This window comes from Furipterus horrens, unplaced genomic scaffold, assembly GCF_987537825.1.
Source record: "Furipterus horrens unplaced genomic scaffold, mFurHor1.1.pri manual_scaffold_2, whole genome shotgun sequence".
In the NCBI taxonomy this organism is placed as follows: domain Eukaryota; kingdom Metazoa; phylum Chordata; class Mammalia; order Chiroptera; family Furipteridae; genus Furipterus; species Furipterus horrens.
In genome coordinates this window covers 205828244-205849867 of record NW_028327172.1, presented here as the reverse complement: position 1 = coordinate 205849867, position 21624 = coordinate 205828244, and the positions used below count along the sequence as shown (strand labels likewise).

General features: G+C 41.0%; 1 protein-coding gene across 1 annotated transcript in view; it reads right to left on the bottom strand.

The window, feature by feature from the left end:
- Nucleotides 1-760: 760 nt before the first annotated feature.
- ADGRA3 (adhesion G protein-coupled receptor A3) overlaps nt 761-21624 on the bottom strand; it is a 99475-nt gene continuing 78611 nt past the window's right edge. The window contains exons 15-19 of the mRNA XM_090267020.1: nt 16622-16746; nt 15408-15531; nt 6186-6331; nt 2502-2597; nt 761-2356 (exon numbers count right to left, since the gene is read on the bottom strand). Coding sequence (XP_090123146.1) covers nt 1114-2356; nt 2502-2597; nt 6186-6331; nt 15408-15531; nt 16622-16746 — 1734 coding nt within the window. The 3' untranslated portion in view covers nt 761-1113. The remainder of the gene's footprint in view (nt 2357-2501; nt 2598-6185; nt 6332-15407; nt 15532-16621; nt 16747-21624) is intronic.

Here is a 21624-nt window from a genome sequence, read left to right as displayed (position 1 = left end):
ACCCCAATCAATTTTTTAAAAAACAGATCTAAGGTGTGCCAATCTTTTCAGGCATTGTTTTGCGTATCAGAGGGATTGAATGTACAAAGGGTTAGGGCAGACCCAGCCTACCTTTCAAGAGTTCCAAAAATGGACCCCAGTGAGACTGGGGGGTGCGGGTAGAAAAGAACTGGAGTGCATTGATGACCAATATTAACTTTTGGATTAGACCTGCTTTGACTCTTGCAAGAGAATTGAAAAATCAGTACTCTAGCAGGAACCTAAGGAATGTCCTCACTTAAAGAACAAATTAGTAGCCAACATGAGAGCAGTACTGAAGAATCCAGAATAAGTGAATGTAAGCCTTATGTGGCAGCTCTTCATTTACATTTACGAGTAAATGCTAGAAAAAAAGAAAAGAGCATCAAATAAGAAAATTAAACCCCCAAATAAATCACTGAAAAGCTACAAAAGTGGTAAAATAGTATTAATAGGATCTAATTGATAAGGCAAAAGTAATGACATTTAGGACGAGCTTTTTAGGCATTTATATTTTCAAAAAACACTCTGTAAAATCTTTTTAAAAACCTTGTAGCATTTAAAATTATATTTATAAAATACATCAATCCAAGCCCTAGGATTTATATGCCATAATCAGGGGAGCTAATCATGGAAAAATCTGATAACTGACTTATGCATACATCTCATTAAACTATCCCAATGAATAAACATCATTAAAATAGAACTAGATGCGTCCACTGTAAATTACAACAACGTAAGATCGACACAATGACAAACACCTATTTATTGTATTAAATACAAGTCTGAAATGCTAAGTCAATATTACAGATTTCAAAAAAAATTACATTTCAGATTCCCAAAATATCGTGCTGGTGCTTTGACAACTAAAACAATGCTTTAGAGGTTTTCTTTCTTTTTTTTTTTTTTAATTCATAAAAATGCAACAACTGGGGGGGGGTACAAAACAAGTAAAATCCAAAACTTTGAAGTTTATTCAAAATTCCTTTGAATCCCTAAGGTGGCTGTAAACAGTCTGTTTTTCACACGTTCATAGCTTAAAGGAATGTGACCAATAGAGCCCGTAGGGATCTCTGCCCAGGAAGCCCACCACCGCTACACAGTGGTTTCGTGTTTCCATAACCCAGTCCTAACATTGCCAGTGCTATCTGTACCCAGCAAGGGCCCATCCGGCCCGTTGCTTTTGATTGGTCCATTCTGAATGGCCAAGTTGAGGCCATAAGACTTCTGCTGACTTTCAAGTTCAACTACAGTTGGCTTCCTTAATGCATCTTTTTTACTACTAGCTGAAACTGGCTTTTCCATATTTCTGCTGCTTTTGGGAAGTGTGCTGCAAGCGTCACTGCTATCTTGTTGGGGTGGGTTGTACTGTCTCTCCCGGTAGGCTAAGTAAGCTCTTCGACTCCTCGAGTGGCCTTCGCCATTGCCCGGCCGACTTTTCGGCAAGCCGTTCTGCACGCTGCCTTCCACGCTGGTGGGGACGTCATAGGCATATTCTCTGAGCACCGTCAGGCGGCTTGCCCGGTGTCCTTTACTTCTGTTTTTATGATGGCGGCTTGGGTGCACATTTGTTCGAAACTGAACCTCTAAAGGCGCCACGTGCATTTTAATATCATTGTCCATCGAGTGTTCTGTCAGACTATTATCAAGCTGAGGTGTGGCGTTCAAAGGGAGAGAGTTGGTATGGCACTGAGCTGCCGCAGCCTGCAAGTTGGTTAGTTTGCAGCCCTGGGAGGAATTTTTGAAGCTCGATGCACTCTTGTTGGTGCATGAGGATTCCGCGCTGCTGTTGGTGCACTTCGGGGCCTCTCCATTCACCCCAGTGGCATTGGGGGGCTGCACGTTCACCTGCACTGAGTACGAGCTCCGGCCCGGGCAGCAAGTCATGATCCACGCAAGTCTGACGTCCTCCCGACTGACACAGTGGTGAACCATGACGAACGCGCTGAGGCTCAAACACGTGGCTCCAAAAAAGAAGCTGAATACCAAGTCCAGAGGGTAATACAAAGAGACAGCCAAGGCCCCAAACATCCACAAAGTGACATATAAGAGCAACGTGAGGCTGGCCCCCAAAAGCTGAGACCGGAAAGTGTGCTCATTTTCCAGCGCCGACGTGGAGATGAGCGACAAAGACATTGAATCCTGCTGGCTGACTTCGCCATTTTCATTGGCCGCCAGCCGCTGTTGCTCCTCGGTGGGCTCCTTCAGCTCATACTTGCGCTCAGGGTGTCTTTTCAGCTGGATAAATATGCTTAGGAAGTACATACAGTTTACGAACGTGATGAAGCTGGCAGGCCCGTAGAAGGCTCCCAGGGAGGGTTCCCACGCCATCCAGCAACTACAGGAGAGAAAACCGTGAACCAGCTCAGATGCTACATAGGTCAACAGACTGTTTACGCAACTGCAGTATACGTTTCCCTGCCTGGGAAATAGTTACAAGAGGAGCAATTGGGTCAGGTACAGAGAGAATGCAAACTACTCACTAGGGTGCACTTGGCCGACTGCCGTAATTCTTGATGTTGGCGGCCGCTGTTATGCCGCACACGATGATGGGTATGCCGCCCCCGATCAGGTAAAACCTAGCAGGAGGAAGACAAGAAGGAACAGCTCATCATCCAATGAGTTACAGTGCCTGCATCTCATTCCTGCAAAAGTCATTCCTTAAAGAGTATTATTCCTGTTCCAATAGTAAATGCAAGGTTAACTTTTAGAGGTTGCTGTATTAGCAATAATGATTTAAATTTTTTTATTAAATTTTTGTTTTGATTTCTTTTTTTCAAAGCATGGGTCTACCAAGTTTCGGAGTTGAGGGAAGCTGGTCATCGTCTGCCACCCTGTGGACAAGCAAAGGAACAGGCAGCTGCAGCAGGTAGGGTTTTAGTTCATACCTTTTCTTTCACGGGGAACTGGTTTGGATTTTTTATTTATTCAAGATTCAGCTGGTGAACTGGAAAGTCAGTCCATTATGAACTGGACTTTCGGCTCTCACTGCGTCCTAGTCCAGACAAATTACGTAATGACATATTAATTATTGATTGATGTCCCGCTACGCCTGCATTTATTCCCAGTCACCTGAGATCAGCCTAGGAAGGCACCTGCGCCCCAGCAGCCTCCGACGGCGCTAGCACCCGGCCTGACCCCCCTCCCACAGACTAGTTAAGGAGGCGAAAACAAATGATGGTTCACGAGGAACAGAGGGAGACAGAGTCCTAGGTACAAAAACTTCTCTTCCTGGAGGGAACTTCTTTGAGCCCTTTGAAAAGAGAAACAGGCTACTTTCCACCCTGGGTGAAAAAAGCAGGCTGGGACCCCTGGGTACAGCCAGAATCTTAATTCTGCATTTGCTCCTTCTTGGGGCACAGCCCGAATCCTGAATTGGCTGGATAACGGTGGCATTCATAACACATTTTTTCCATAGATTGTTTCTTAGCCATGTTCCCAGGTACTAAAATTCTTAAATATGGTGTTAATTAGTATTGCTGAAAAAAGACAATTACGCTGTAAAATCATAACCCTGTCTTCTCTTTCACGCATTTGAGGGAGGCCAACCTCCGTGACCCTCCCCCTTCCTGCTATACTGTTTCCCATGGGCTTCCTCTCTGAGAAGAAGGCATCATTCCCCAAATTAACCTTAGGTTCTGCATCCCTTTCTGCCACTCTTACCCCCGATATGGCCAGGACTTCCTGTTAATAATGAACCCTCATTTTGCAGCTTAAACATCTTCACTGCCTCTTACTTTCAGCCTATACTATGTCCAAGTTTTCTCCTTGCGTCTAAAACTTTCCTCGACCGACCGCCTTCTCTCTCTCTCCCTTCCGTGAGGAGCTCCTGGGAATATTAACAGCAGCATCTGCTTTGCCTTCATTACCTCACTGGGAGGCTGTTTCCCTCTAGAGCCACTGCAACTGCCCTCTCTGGGGCCAGGAGAGACTCGGGCTCCCTCTGCCCATCTCCAGGTGGCCAGGGTGCTGAAGCTCCCTCAAGCTCCAGGTTGTGGGGAAGAAGGACGTCATAGGGCAGCGGTTCTCAGCCTGTGGGTCATGACCCCTTTGGGGGTCCAACGACCCTTTCACAGGGGTCGCCTAAGACCATCGGAAAACACATATATAATTACATATTGTTTTTGTGATCCATGACTATGCTTTAGTTATGGTTGGGGGTCACCACAACACGAGGAGCTGTATTAAGGGGTCGTGGCATTAGGAAGGCTGAGAACCACTGTACTAGAGGGAGGAGCTTGCACCGTCTAAAGCTAACAGGGGTGCTTGTGAGTCTCCTTCAGTGACTACATAGGGTCTGGGGACCACACTGCCTTTGACTTAACCAGTCGTGTTTTTTTCTGAGAACCCAACAGAAAGGAACAGCTGCTTGAGGACAGGATTCCCAAGTCTCTTAGCCAAATACCATCTCCCAGTTCTGGCAATGCAAGTGACAGAGATGCTAAACCCCGTGTTCCACACTCTGACTCCGGCCAGGCACCGCTGCTGTCCCTTGGTGCTAGAGCCACTGCCATAATCTTATACGTCCTCTGGTGTTCTCTTTCAAGTTTTTCTTCTATCATCATTATTTTTATTTATTTTTAAAGTTTATTTCATTTTATTTTTCATTAAATTTATTGGGGTGACATTGTTTAATAAGAATACTGTATATAGGCTTCATGTGTACATTTCTATGATACACAATTCTTCCTTTTCTTTTTCCATGGCCTGTCTATTAAACACAAACATGGCCCAAGAATCACTCTCTTCTTAACCGCCTTCTCCCTGGGAATCTTGTTTACATGACCACACACATAAATGTCTCCTGTCCCATCTACAGTATGTCCAGCTCGTCTTTTCTGCTGAGCACCAGACTTCCAAAAACATCCACTTTCCATGAGACGGTAGTGGTGAGCTTACCCATCCCCATCCCCCATTTACTTTTCTTACAGGTTTTTCTCAGTGGATACAAGCACCATCGGCTGAGGCAACGTAGCTCTCTGGAGCAGATAACCTGTAGGCATCTTTGTATTTCTCTCCCTTCCTCACCTCTTAAATCCAGTTGGTCATCAACCCTAGAGAAGCAGCCCCAAGTCTCCTGAACATGTGTCCCCTCTATCTTCTATGTCACTGCTCTGCTTTCAGCCCTCATACCTCCCGCCCCTCACCAATGGCCTCAGTGGGATTCTTTCGTCTCAGGCATTCCCAATTTATATTCCAGACTAATACATGCTGTCCTTCTAAAAAGTCGGTAGTCGGGTTATAAGCCCTTAGTGAAAAATCTTCAACAGTCTCCTTCATTCTCACATGCCCCCCCACCCCCCCAGGCCTGAAACTGTGCCTTCACCCTGAATGTACGTAGGCTCCTCTAGGTCATTCCCCTCAGTTCCAGCCAAAGTGCATTTCTCCAAGCTCCTCAGCTCACCACACAATCCTGGATCCAAAGAGCTACCTCTGCCCTTTGCTCTAGTCACTAATGGAGGTTCATGCCAGAGGTCAGACAATGAGTAACAGCCCCCCTCCCCCCATCTCCCATTAATGGCTGCTTTGTTTGCACTTTCAAAGAATGTATCTCCACTACAGTCAGTTCTCACACTGTCAACAGTCAGTTCTCTTAAGCATCTGTCTCCTCAAAGACTAACCTCCTCAAGGGTGGGAGGATTTCTATAAGACCAGTACATACGCGGCATTCAGTAAGCTCAGAGACGTTGATCCCTTTTTACTCATCAAGCATGATAACCCCCTGACAATTTTTTAATTATTGTGGGTAAAAAGGGCATACCTCCAAAACTATTTTGTCTTTTGCAGAGAATAAAACAGGCGCATAATTGGGCAGATTAAAATCTATAACCTGACCCCAGGAAAATAAAAACAGCTGGCCTCTTCACAGAGCCTATCCTACGGTCAGCTCCTTCTCAACTGCCCTCCACATGAACGCATTTCTTCCTCGCTATGGCGCTACGAGGAGAACCGTTCCCACTTTGGAGAGGAGATGGTGATGCACATAGAGGGTCAGAACTTCACGACGGGCTCCTGGCTGGAAGAGACAGAGGCAGTATTCGGAACCAGGAAGCCAGGCTCCCAAGTCCACTCGTTCACCTTCCAAAATGCACTCAGGAGTCTTGTGCTGATGACGCTTCATTAAATGTGAGCGTTACCACAATGCACTGAGCAGAGGTATCAGTTACCTGAGCATGGGTCTTGGTGGAGGTGGCAGTTCGTCAGGATCTTGGCATCGTTTAGCTTTTTTAGTGACTTGTTTATAGATATTTCGGGCTGTCACCCCCACCCACAGCACTGTGGCCAGGGTGGAATAATGAAGAAGTATTCCGACCTAGAAAGAAGATTGAAAAACACATAAACTAAAGAGACAAAAAGAAATTCCCCTTTTCCATCATAAAGCGTAGTAGCTGCTAGTAAGGTTTATCACAAAGATCGGTAAGCAACTTTCAAAAATCGAATTCAAAAACTGTATAAAGGTGTATTCTTAATGATCAACTCCTTTGCTAATGCAACAAAGAAAGCACTCTAAATGACATATAAGAGAGGATTACATTTTTTAAAAGCAAACCAACAGTTGCATTTAGGAGGCCCACAGACTACAACTGATACTCAAGGTGACCCTCCATACACCACGGAACTGGCTACCAGACAGCAGTAAACCGAAGGCGTGTTTCTCACACATGCAATGTTATAAAATAGAGTTCAGCTTCTAAAGCCCATTTTAAGGAGTAATAGAGGGGGTAAGGTAACTAGAGGGCAAAAGTCACAGCACACAAAATAAGCTTTAGAGGAAGAGACCTAAGTTCTAATTCAGAGCTTTTATATACAATAATGGCAAGAGAGCAACAGAACACATCGGTGGTCAGGAGGGAGAAATCTGGAATCAAAAGATTTTGCTGACCCACCCCTTACCTGCTGCGACACCTTAGCAAATCGCCTAACATCTCAAGCATTGTTTTCCTCATGGGTAAACTGAGAATAACCTGCAAGTACTATGGGATTTCAATTCAGTGCTATATAAAGCACTCGGCACACTGCCTGGGACATGAGAAGCAATTAATAGAAAGGATACAGAGTTTTACTATAATTTATTAGGAGTGTGAACAGTGGGGGGATTATCAAAACCATCTCTAGGGTTTCTGTAGGGACTGCATGGGCAATACCTGAAACACAGTAAGTGTTCAATGAATAATGAATCACTGTAATATATGTAAATGGTTACACTAATTGAGCCTCTTCGAGAGGGCTGACCTGTGTTTGAAACAAACGTAGTTAAGGATACAATTAGATAAAGGTGTATCTGTGGCTTAAAGAGCTTTAAAATCTATTAAAAAAATAAATAAATGTACATGAAATCGAAGCATTAAGGACCTAATTCAGCTTTCTTATCTGTCTAATTACTTACTATCTCTTTGATCATTTCTTATATAATTATTATAGGTAAAATCCTATTAATAAAAATCTCCAAGAAAAAATTTTTTCACTCTAAAAAGGATGGCTCTCCAATCTCAAGAAAATCAACTTGATTGACATTATCAAACCTAGGTTAATAATAATAGCATTTCGACACAGCTCAAAGTTCATTTTAATTAGAGCCAGGCTGCAGGTAAAACTTGGTGACATGAAAGCTCAAATATTATCTTGTAGGGCAAAAGCCAGGGTCGTCACTGTCCTTGCAAGGACTCAAAAGTGCTGAGAGGGCGGATCCAGCAGGGCTAAATGAGAAAAGTCAGAGTTCTAATATTCTTCTTCCGGAGAAAAGTGGCTTGTTGGTTCCCGTTAGTTTCACTGACGGCACTGTAGAAGCAAAATTTACGGACCGAAGTGGAACAAAAGGCATAAAATAACACTTTGAGTTATCTGGAGTCACCCCAAATACTGTAAGTAAAAATAGCATAAGTGAATTTGATACATAGGAACAAAAACATTCAAGACAAAGCGCTGAGACTGACTGAAAATGTCAGGCTCTTACTATTGCTGGAGTTTTCTCTAATGCACAGGTCAAAAGAATGAAACAGGGCTGTAAAGTAAATTAGAAGTAGAAGTTAAAAACACTTTCAGCACAGGAGGTACAAGATAGAAAATTCTTTTTATTGATGTACAACTGACATACAATATCCTCTTAGGTTCAGGTGTACATCATAGTGACCGAATGTTTATATACATTACAAAATGATCCCCACAGTAAGTCTGGTTACCACCTTCTACCATAGAAAGTTACTACAGTGCTGACTTTATTCTTTATGCTATATATCACATCCCCGTGTTTTTATTTATTTTTGTAACTGGGAGTTTGTACTTCATCCCCTTCACCTATTTTGACTGTCCCCAAACCTCTCCCCTTTCTGATAACTATCAGTTTGTCTCCTAAAAATTCCAAAATTTTAATGGAACCATAAAAGATCCCAAATAGCCGAAGTAACCTCGAGAAAGAGGAGCAAAACTGGAGGTATCACGCTCCCTGATTTCAAACTATACTACAAGGCCATAGTAATCAAAACAACATGGTACTGGGAGGAATACAGACACATAGACCAATGGAACTGAACAGAGAGCCCAGTAGGAAACCTATGTACATATGGTCAATTAATCTATGATAAAAAAGGTATATAAAAATATTATGGGGAAAAGACAGTCTCTTCTACAAGTGGTATTAGGAAAACTGAATAGCTACATGCAAAAGAATGAAACCGGACCATTATCTTAAACTACATATAAAACTTCAAAACGGATTAAAGACCTGAATGTAAGACCTGAAACCATAAAATTCCTAGGAGAAAACACAGGCTGCAAACAATCTGACATGGTTCTCAGCAACCGGTCTCCTCAGGCAAGAGCGACAGGGGCAGAACTACACACAGGAGATGACATCAAACTCACAGCCTTTGCCCCAGGAAGGGAACCATCAACAACACAGAAGGCAACCTACTGAATGGGGGAAAATACCTGCCTCTAATCCAGGGTTAATTTCCAAAATATATAAAGCATTTACACAAATATATAAAGGCGAAAGTTAAGACATCATACAGAGGTTATCCTATATTTTGGAATGAGGTTCCTCCTTCTGTATTTGCTATCAGATACTCAGGCTACACTTTAAATACAACTTCCTTTTCACAGTCTCTGCCAGATCTGTCAGAAACACATGTGAAAAGTCTGCAAACGGCTTGGCAATACATAATCTAATTCATAGGGCACGTAATTCATTAAATGTAACAGATTACTACTTGTTACCTCCCTTGGGACATCAATTTCGAAAGCAGCAAAATGGATATAAATTAATTATCCTAAAGGACTGTATTTTATATATATGTAACAATAAACTCTCCTATACTGGAGACCATACATTATAACAATTGTATTTTTAACCATCCAACAAATATAAGATAGTGCAGCATGCATAGCAAGTGTGCAAGAGATGACCTTTAATACTCATATAATCCTATAAGAATCCATACAAATTAAAATACTAACAGCTTCCACTACTGACTGACTGATATGTGCCCCAAAACGTATTAGATAGTTTTGTATGTGTTTCCATTCTATCCTCTAAGCAGCATCATTCCGTTAGTAGTAATAACCATGAGTTACAGACACGGAGGTTGAGGCTGAAATACGTTAAATTATCTGCCAGAGGTCATGTGGTCAGAGGCAGGACCACAGCTCAGAACATCAGACTCCTAAAATTCCTTCTTTAATCTGGTTCTTGTAGAGTATTTGGTGATTTGCTTATGTGACTGATGATATCAGACTCCTCAAATTGCACTATTGGTAATAACTGTTCAACTGAAAGGCTTCAGTATCTTTGGTTTCCCAAGCCCATGGCCCTGCTATTAACCATGCTGGTCCTCACTAAACAGTAAAGCATAGCGAAGGGAAGTGAGGGATGCTTCAAAATCAGAGACTGGCATTGAAGTTATGTCTCTGCCACCTAATAGGCCTAGTGATTTGGGGCAGGTTGGTTCAATCTCTTAGACTCTATTTCTGTCCTTATAAAATACATGAGGTAGAAGTACGCGCTAGGGTTAATATGAAAGTTAAGGTAACACATTTGCAGTAGCTGGCAAGTAGAAAGCTGGCACTATGCCCTGATTAAACTTGTCCCGACGCAGCTCACATGCCACTGCAGCAGTCCCCGAGATAACAGATAGAAGAGGACACCTCAGAAGGTCAGCGGGCACTGTATTTAGTTGATTAAATCATGGAGTGGTAGAGCAAGAAGGTCGCTGAAATGAGATCCAGCCAAATCCTTTCACTGCGTAGCTAAGGAAACCAGGGACCAGAAAATTAGTTGGCGGTACATCATGATCAGGAACCCAGATCCCTTCCAACCGCGAGTCCACGACCCCTGCTACTCCATCATCACTCACTTGGCTCCTCTTGAGGAAGAGAGTTAAAGGTTCTTGAAAGCACCCCAGGTACCACCTGGAACTGCCTAAAGTACACAGGAGGAAGCCCCTGGCTGGCGGCTCCTTTCATAACCCAACACAATCACTGCAGGGTGAAAACTATACTAGGGCCTCCTCACACTGTTCATAGAATCTGGGAGCTCTAAAAGGGAGACAGGAAAAACAAGACTATACCAATTATGGGTACAAATACAACTGCATGTAAAATATGTATGATTTAGGGTTCAGTTCTAGAGATGGAGGGACCTTCATGATCACTTAACTAGCCCAACCCATTATTTTAGAGCGGAAACACTGAGCTCCAACAAGACTGGCCATAGAGGCTGTTCTGAAGACACAGAATTAGAACCGACCAACTAGTGTCTGGAATTCAAGGCTGCTCCTTCCTGCATTCTACCACTCCCCTCTCGGCGGGCTTCCCACCGCATAAAGTATGAATTATATCAGGAAAGTGAAGCAAGTCATGTCTGAGTCAGAAATAACAAGAATGAGGTTCTGTCTTTCATAGAAAGGGAGGACACTGTAAAAACTGAAGGACATGCACAAACATTTAAAGACTTGTACTTTCCCTTTTCATGTAAATCTTCAACAAATGGGTATTTGTTCTAGCCCCTGGAAACTCACTGCAATTCTTCTCCTTTTCTTTCTAGAAATGGTATAAAATACCACTGGGGACAATGAAGGGCAGTCACCTGTTCAATGGTGTTTTTCTATTCATGTCCTTAGTGAAATAAATGCATGTGCCTGCTTCAAGAAGTCAATGAATATTTTCTGACACAATTGAGACTATTACTACCATGGTGTGCTAAGTACTCTCCTAATAGTTTATGCTCAAAAGGGCTCCAGGATAGAATGGTTTCTACTATTTGCAAACAGACGGCTTTTTGTTCATTCACCCAACAAATATTTGCTAAACACCTACTAAGCCAGGTTTTGTGCTGATGCTTAAATCAAATCAATGTAATTCCTGCCCCTGCAGAGCTTAGAGGCCAGAGACAATAAGCAGGTCAACACCGGCCAATTACAAAGTTTTGTAGACACCATGGAATTTTAATATGCACCACAGGATAATGAGGGGAAGTGAAGGAGAGCATCTCTGAAACAGTAACAGTAAACTGAGGCCTAGAAGACAAGTAGTAGTCAGCTGTGTGAAGAGGGGAAAATTAGAAAACAGAAGCTCTGTCTTCTTTCTGTACATGCACAAAGTTGACTGGAGTGAGATCCAGCACCTGTCTCCTCTGTAGGCTCCAAACAAGGCTGTTTTCCAACGTATAGTAACAGCCTAAGACAGAACATACAGAAATGTCCATATAGCTGAGAGGAAATTTCAATAAGAACAGGAAGAGTAAGAGCTAACATCTATTGAGCACTTACTATATGCCAGGTGCTGTCCAGTCATTGAATACTCTTAACAGTTTTTATTCACATTGACGTTTTAAATTATATCTCCGATATACAACACTGGGTAAATAATCTGCCTTAGGTTCATGGAACAGGTTAATGATCGGGGCGAAGGATGGCCTGCTTTTAATTCATTATTTACTTAGTTATTTTTAATAATATATATTCAAGAATCTACCAGCAAGACAGAAAAAAAGACCCTTGACAAAAACCCCTACGAAAACACACGACCCCCTTCACCAAAAGTAACCACCACTTTATATCCTTCCTATATTTATCATCCCATCCCATTGCTTTCCTTTCTTGACAGTTTTACTGCACGCTACATTAAAAGTGTACCGTTTCATTTTAGTTACTTTTATCTTTATGAACAAAGATACCAGCAAATGTAATTTATGATACTAAGACATATTCATAGTTCTGCACTGTTGTAATGCATTAGTTTTGACTCTTGTATAATATCACAGTTTATTCATTCACTCTCTCAGTGATAGGCATTTGGGCTGCTTCCAGGTTTTTGCTACCGTGTATAGTGCTGCTATGAATATTCATATGCACACGCATACTCATATGCACACCGCTGTTACATAAGGGCATGTGTACTCCCTGCGCGCAGGAGTGGCCATGCTGTGTCCCAGGGTATGTGAATGCTTAACCGGAGGAAAAGCCTCCCAGAATCATCCACGTACATTCCCACACACAACATATAAAAAGAGCGTGTGCATCCACATGCTCAATGCTCATCATTGTCAGGCTAGAATTTTGCCCACAGAAAAGGCTTAAAATAGTAACTGTGGTCTTAATTTGCATTTCTGTGACCACTGATGATGTTGAACATCTATTTATGTGTATGCTGACCCTGTGTATTTAGTCATGTCGTTTTTCTTTTTTCCTTCTGGGTTTTAGGGGCTCTTCTCATTAATTATATTTTTTAATATATTTTTTATTCTAATGCTGTCGGTAGTATGTATGGAGAACACTGTCTTGTGTTTTCACTTTTGTTAAGGAATCTTAACAAAGAAAAGTCCTTATTTTAATCAAATTTATCTCTTTTCTAGTCAATGTGTTATTAGTCTCATATTAAAGAAACCTCCCCTTATCCAAGAACTGTGTGATATCATTGAATACAAATTTAACATTTTGGTTTGGGCATGTAAGTTTTTAATCCACTCAGAGTTAACTTCTTTTTTTCCTTCTTTTTTTAATATGCCATGAGGTATAAATCCATTTTAATTTTTTTCCAAATGGACTGTCCCCAGCTCCCTTTACTATACAGTGGGCTCTCTATACCCAGCCTCTCTCTGTCTTATACCCAAGCTCCACACAGGTCTGTTTCTGACCTGTCTGCTTCATTGCATTGATTAATTTATGATTCCTAAACCAAATGTTACCGTTTCGATTGCAGGAGCCTCATTAGCCCTGATGACTAGAAGGACAATCTTTCACTCAACCCTTTTCAGCCGTGTCCTGGCTATCTTTGTTCCTTTACTTTTATATAAATCTTAAAACCATTTGTGGAAGAGGGACTATTCGGGATGTGATTGCTACTGGACCCATGAACTAGACTGGGGCCAGAATGGAGACTACTTCCTGTCACCTCCTCAGAGACTGTCCGACCTATTGTACTGGATGCTTTCCTGCTGACATACACCAGTCCCTGTCCTGTGTCCCACGGTGTGCTGGTTCCTGGAACAGGACCTTGGCCAGTCCTGGTCAACCATGTAAGACATTTTCCCGTACCTGGGACTGGCCACATACCAGTACCTCTGTCTAACTTGTCCTGCTTTATAATTTTCTGGTGCCTGCCAAGCGGTGTGGAGGGTAGTCAAGTCATCTGCAGCCACCCAAAACACACCGTGTACGTGAGTTCCCCTTAATTAAATCCGTTTATTGCTGGACTGGAGTGGCCTGTACTGCTCTTCCATCTTTCCCTGCCCTCCACTCACGGAGGCCGATTTTCAGTCTCGAGCTTTTCCCTGGGTCTATGTGTACAAACACCCTTTTATGGAATTTCATGAAAAATTGTCTTCATATATGCGTGTGTGTAAATAAACAAATTTAGCAGAACCTGTCCCTTTCTGATAGTAACTCTTCCTATCTTTAGGTCTAGTATATCTTTCCATTTCTGACTCCTTACTACATATTAAAATTTAACCTGTAAATCTTGAACATCTTTTATTATTTCTATGTACTTGATACCATATAAATAGTATCTTTTCATTAATTATGTTTTCTCCAAATTGCAGTTCTGAATAGCAGAAAAAAATTTTATAATAAACTTATATTCACTGTATGCTAAACTTTCTTGTCATTTCAAATAATTTTCCTGTAAATTACTTTAGGGTCTTTTTTTACATAAATAATCTTATCACCTGACAACAACTCAATTATTATTCGCAAATTACAGGTGAGAAAACGGAGACACAGAGAAGTGCAATACTGGAATGCAGACTTCAGTGAGATATCTGTACCCTCTGTGCCGAGCCGCATTATTCACACAGCCAAGGGGTGGAAACAACCTAAAAGTCTATAGACAGACGAATGGATAAAGAAAATGTAGTATATGCACACGATGGGATATTATTCAGCTATTTGAGAAAGAAGGAAGCCCTGTCACACGCAACAATGTGAACAAACTTCGAGGACATTATGTGAAGTGAAACAAGCCAGTCACAGGAGAAAAATACTTCATGGTTCCACAGAAAGGAGGGATCCATGTAGTCAAGGCGACAGAGACAGGAAGTAGACAGGTAGCTGCGAGGAGCTGGGGAGAGAGGGAACTAGGGAGGGGCTAGTCAGTGGGGGTAGAGCTGAAAAAGTTATACTTACAGTGAATACTATAATGTACATTGAAAAAACTGTTGAGAATACATCTTGTTATATGCTTTTCGCAATTAAAAAAAAAGGACATATTGCCCATAAAAGCACAGTTAGTAAACAGAACTCGGATCCAAATCTAGGCAGTCTGAACTCTTAATTACTATGTTGCTTGCTATCATGCATATCAAAACAATATGCAAATACAGGTTTAAAATTTACATAGTTTCTATTCATATATTAAGTAGCTTCACTTTTTTATACTTATTCTGCAAGAATACTATTCATGAAGGCTACCTATATAATAAATTTATTTAAAATTAAAAGTTGACTATTTCTTAATTCTTCATATTTACCACATTAAGAAGCTTCTTTTTATATCTTACAGTTAAATATTTTTCTAATTTCTATTGTTTTCATCAACAAACGAAGTAATATTTAAAATGCTACTTTCAGAGAAAGCTGCTTCTCCTTCAGGCAAAGTCAAGATTTGGCAAAATTTTTAAATTAAATGCTTAGCATTGTAACAGACATAACGAGTAGCACTGAATTCCCAGAGATAAAGAGACAAGCTCTGTAAGTCATATATTACATTTGACGATCCAAAACCTAAAGCACACTGGCAAACTGTTTAAGTGACAGATACTCAGTTCAACTTAAAGAAGAAAAAAAAAAAAAACTTTAAAGAAACAATTTTCCTTTTGAAGTTTATGAAACATATGAAATTACTTCCCAATATCCAAACTTTATTCTCCATTTCAGTTTTTCAGTAGGACTTACCGCTTGGCAAATGCTGGCATTTCTGGTTTGGGTTATTCCCCCGACAAAGACCATGCAGGTCAGGAAAATATGGAAGCACAAGTTCACAAGCATGTGCCAGCCCTTGAGGCTGATTCTAATCAAACTGTTAAAAGAAAATGGAAAATATTTATATTCAGGCTAGTCCATTTGAAGCAAGACACTACAACATTTGCCTTCAAGTAAACAATTCCAATAGCATAAAACACCAAATTTAAATGCTTAAAAATTTTATTAAAAAAAAAAAAAAATATATATATATATATGATCAGACAGACAGGTGCACATGTTTTGAGAAATCATTTAACTCAATACAGTTTCTTAACCTTTAACTTTACGCACTAAAAAAGACAAGCCATATATGGAACTATTGCCCCCACTAAAGGCTAAAGAAATTCTCCATAATAAGAAAGAAGCATAGGCTTTTGTGAGTTCCGATGTCTTATGACAGATGAATTACTTGTTTGCTTCCTAGAGATTTCTACAAGGTGCCAATCTATTTTCCTGACCTCCTATTGTTCAGTGCCTTTCTTCTTGGCCTTTCCTAATAAAATGTTGAAATCTTTCTTTCTTTCTTTTATTGTAATATCAAAATCTCCTCTTGTTTCTTAACTAAATGTCAAGAAATGCCATAGAGGTTCAGCTTAAATAGGAAAATACATTCTAGCAAAACTTCTTAAAAAGTAAGTTTCTGCTTAGTGAATTCCTTCAGTTCATGAATCCTATCATAAAATAAGTTTCTGTAGATCTGCCTCCAATTAATAAAAACCATATCCTGTGCTTAAATGCCACAAACGTTCTTAAAAATGCCATCTATAAAATAAAGAATACTACAACAGGATAAAAGTCATAAACCAGACATAATAGCACAGTCCGGTCTTGGACGGTGCCTCTCCAGGTGACCGCACTCCCTGGCCCCTGGTCGCTCTCCTGCCCCACCCCGCAGCCTCCCAGCCAGACCTGCCACATTCTGTCCCTGATACACCCAGAAAACTGACTGGATTAGTCCATCTCATGGACTAATAATTTATTTATGTCTCAAACTTCACGGAATGAACAAAGCTTGTATGTATTCTGAAGGAAATGTTCTTACTTTGGAAAGATGGCATGGTATATTACTCAGTGTTATCCTCATGAAATGTGAAGGAAACGCCTCTAAATAAAAGCCCTACACTTTGTCAAGCTTCAGTTCTTACCTGTGGTGGTACATGTAACTGACGATGACCGCTAAGAGGCATAAGAGAAGAATGATGGCCGTGGTATAAACCACAGGGTGCAGAAGGCTGGCGGCCTGGGTGTAGAGTTCAGATCCTGTCAAATCCTGAGTGGGGAGAAGAAAAAAAGCATCATCCTTGCTGCATGTTTCTGGACGTGGAACTACTGAAATCTCCTCCAGGAATTAAAACGCACTGATAAACAAAACTCCAGTCCTTATATTTCTTCATTGTATTCACGGATTGATGTTTTGTGCTATTTTCTTCACACCTTACTTGGTCAACGGAGAGAGAACAGGAGCCCACGTGCGGGTGATTTAGAAGGGCTGACTACAGATTTCACCCTCTTTAATGCCCTTTTAACCAACTTGCCACTCTGCATATTCACCAGCTGATGCGGCAGAAGACAGCCGTTTCTCTAAGTCAACAAAGCCCAACCAGACCTCGCTAACTGCCTGGAGTCAAGTTCAACAAATATGAATGGACTGAACATTGTGTGAGGCGCTGGGGACATAATGGTAAGACATGGTTCCTGTCCTTGAAGAGCTGAAAGTCACAAGGGGAGACAGGTACACCATGAGATCACAACAATGTCTGAAGATGGGTATGGGAGAGAACGGTTGAAAAAACCAGTCCGAGTGAACAATTAGAGCAAGGCACCTCCATAGCATTTCCCATGATCTGGGCACTGTGCAAGCACTTCATACAAAGTAACCCCAGGAACCAGACAGAGGACTAGCCCCACTCTATAGCCTGAAAAACGGAAGCACAAAAAGGTTAAGTGCTTGAGGATTCAATCCAGAGGAGGGTGGATGCCAAGTCTGTGCTCCCCCACAGAGTGTAGAAAGCACCTCCAAAAAGGGGGCAGGAGACATCTGAAGGCGTCCTTCCTCATAAAGGACAAAAGCAGGGTGGGAAGGAGCCTCCCCCAGGGCCACGGCCATCGCGCCAGGGACCTGGCGTTGCAGGAGTCACAGCTGTAGACTCACCACATCCCGCCACTCGATTACCTTTGCAAACTGACTCCGAAAGCTTGAGCGGAAAGGAGAAAGGCTAGGTGACAAAAAGGATGTGAACAGATGACACACAGGGAAACTGAAGACGGCCCCCACCGTGTAGGAAAGAGAGAGGCAAATCTTTCCATGAAAGAAGCAGAAGTTGACAGTATATCATTACAGAGCTCAACGGGATCAAGCTGGAACACCTTAACAAGTCCCTCCCTGTCCCACATGATGAACAGAGGTGCCCGGAGCCTGACAAATGTCACAGTAAATGGGCAACGGAGGGCACAGCCCAGAAAACTGTGCTCCACGACACCGCGATGAGTCTCAAACCTGGAACACGTCTACGCAGCAGACAAACGTTAGCTGAGTGCCCACCGTGACCAGGTGCTGCGCCAAGCACCGGATATGCAGGACAATACAGAAGGTAGTCACAGCCCGTGAGGGCTGAAGTTTGTAAACTAAGTACTTGAATAGGAAAACACAAGAGAAAGTCTATCACCAGGAATTCAGAACAACTGGCCCTTCTGAGATATTAGTCTGGGGTATGTGGTCTCAATGTATTTGCATTCTGGTAACAGTCTAGATTGTTAGGAGAAAATTTTTTTTAAAAAATGGGGGCAATGAGAACCAGTTAGATACTAGTAAGAGAACTCACATCGTCTCTCAATTCCTATGAGGAGCAAATATTCCAGTGCAAATGAATAACAGAGAATAAACTTTCAATACCTAGGATTCAGCCTCCAGGCTAGTTCCATGCACTGGCTGCTTTACATTCCCCGAGGAACTGTTCAGTAACACGTGGCTACTTTCTTGCTAGCTGCGCGATTTAGGGGCAGTTACAACTGGAGACACCAGCAGTGTCTGTCAGATTTGGGGTAAGGGTCAGAGGAGGTTGTGTGCACACGCCTCCCACAGTGCTTGGCAGAGAGTAATACAGCACCAGGTGGCTGGATATTATCTAATAAGACATCAGACAAAGTCCCCATTCAGTTCCCAAAACATATATTGTAAGTACTATTTATGTTTAAAAGAAATCAATATTTTTCAAAAGTCCAATGAATGTGACATAGTACGAGACAGAAACTGGATTTTGAAACAGAGGGCAATGACTCCCTAATTCAAAGTCACGACTGGAGAAAAGCACAAGTCCCACGTCACTGGTCACAGAGGGCACTGCTTCTCCAGGGACATTTCTGGTTGTCACAACAAACCAACCTGCCCAAATGCAAGAGAACCCCTGCCAGCCGGTAAATGTTTTAGGCTTTGCATGCCAAGAGACAAACCAAGGCTATTATGTAGGTACTTATTAACCACTAACCATTAAACAATTTTCAAATCACTCTTAGCTTTCCAGCATTAAAACAAAACAAAACAAAACCAGCAATGCCTAAATTGAGCCTGTGGGTCAAACGTCGGCTCGCGTTTACAGACCTTGGTATAAACAGAACAAGATGAAAAACATATCCCGATGGCACAGAATTCTCGAGAATATAAGACTATTTAAGACAATTGAGAAAATTAGGATAGAAAAGATGTTAGAGATCTCAAACAAAAGAGGTGGAGCAGAAATCTGGATCAAAATCGTTGTTAATTATACTAGTAAACAAATATAATCTTTGTGATACTATAACCAAAACATTACTAAATACACTGTCCAAAAATGGCCACTAGGAGACACTCCTGAGAAGAAAAAGGGAGATCCGTGTAAGACAAAAAGGCTCTGCCGCCAGTGTCTACAGGACAACAGACTGTCACCGAACTAAATGGTGATCTCAGTCACTCTTCCATATGGGAAAGTCTAAGAAAATAACTGAGCTAGGAACTGAAACATAACGTCCACAGACATTAAGCAGTTTTAGAACAATTGAAGGTGTGTCAAAAATCACAAAGATGATTATTACTAAGGACTCAAGTAAATGAAAGAAGAATTGAAAATCTGTTTCACTGACAAAGATTCATATATTTTCAAGTTATTTCTAGCCTGAGGATTCCTATATATAAAGTTACTGGCAGTTTTAAAGAATCCATTAGCATCATATCAATAACAAGGATAAATATGTCAGTAATTATCTAATCTTGCCAGGATCTAAAGAAATTTAAAAAAATGTGTGTGTGTATATATATATATTAGGGTATGCTCTGTCAGAACATAAAGAATTATAAAAAGTTTACCAGTATGTCAATCATGTCTCAATAAAACTAAAATAAAAAGAGGTCAAAGATCAATTTAAAAAGGGCAAGACTTGAATAAGAATGTCACGAAGAGGATACCCAAACTGACAATAAGAAAATAAAGAGGTGCTCAGCATCACAGTCATCAGAAGAAGGCAAATTAAAACCACAATGATAGATCATAATACCACCACCGAGGACTAAAATTAAAGACTTGGACTACCAAGCACTGGTAAGAATGTGAAGCAACTAAAACTCTCATTACAGGACAGACCATAAAACCAATATGACCAGTTTGGTCAACTCTAAGGTATTATCTACTAAAGCTAAAGACAGGGATAGCCTACAATCCAATAATTTTATTCCATCAAAAAATATGTACTTGAATAATCATAGCAGCATTTTCTTGAGAGCCAGAACCTAGCAACAACCCAATGTCCATCCACAGAACGCACAAGTTTGGGTACTTTCACACAACGAATTACTACATAAAATGCTGCTATGTGCAAAAATAAAGATAACTCTCACAGATGTAAGTGATGGGAAAGACACCAGACACAAAAAAGTACATACTTCATGATCCTAATTAAGTGAGGCAAAACTCAGCTGTCGTGATCAGCATCAGAAGGGTGCATCTCTCTTGAGATGATGATGGGAATTAACTAGAAAGAAACACGGGGGAGCGACCAAGTGCCCAAGTAGGAACCATGATTCTAATGGTAGCTAAATATGTGCTTTCAATGTAAAAGTATCAGCAAACCATACATGTAATACCTGTGCACTTTGCTCAATATCTCAATTCAACACCAACAATAAAGAGAGAGAGAGATAAAGGGAGAAAAAAAGTGTTGGTCCCCTTTGATTAGAGATTCCACTCAAGAATTTATCCTGCAGATTTTCTATTTAATGTGCAAAATAATACTTTATAAGCAAATTATTGGAAACAAACAAAATAGAGGAATATCTCAATAAATTATGGTAGGGACATAAAATAAGATTGAAAGGTGAAAACAAATAAGGAAGCTCTTTTATATTGATATGAAAAGACTTTTGGAAAGGAGATTTAGTAAAAGCTATTAAGAACACAAATTTCTGAAGTTTGAATTCAAGTCTCAATTCTAGCAGTAATTAAATTTGTAAACTAGGGCATGGACCTTAAGCGCTCTATACCTCGGTTTCCACATCTGTAGATGGGGGGGATGATAACAGTTACTACAGCTCATGAGGCTGTGATGATGACCAAATAATTTAATGCATACACGGACTTCAGAACAGGGCCTAGCACATGCGCTTAATGAAAGGGAGCCACTGCCATCACCACCGTCCCCATTGGGTCATCCTAAGGCCTCAACAGAAAATCGATTAGTTCATGGAAACCATCATCATAAAATGTAGTTTCATGAAAAAAATAAAATAAAATAAAGCATGGTTTGAGACAATGTGTGTAGCATGCAACCTTCCTGTAAAAACGGAAGGAAATGTATTCATTTTGTTTCAATAAACCTGAAACTCTCTTCAACAATATTCAAGAGACTGATATTAGTGGTTACCTACGTTGTAAAGAACGTGACGGGAGAGAGGGGAGTAATGTTTTCACTATACATCACTGTGTAGAATAAATTAGTACCTATTTAACAGAAACATGACTAGCACTCATGTTCAATTACAGAGCAAATGAAACCAAAGTTTGCTTTCATTCAGCAAGTGTTATATAAACAATATTTAAAAGCAACACTAGAGATGTAAAAACAAATGAGCGCTCTCTAGTTTTATATATTTCTAGGTGACTACAATAACAAAGGGGAATGA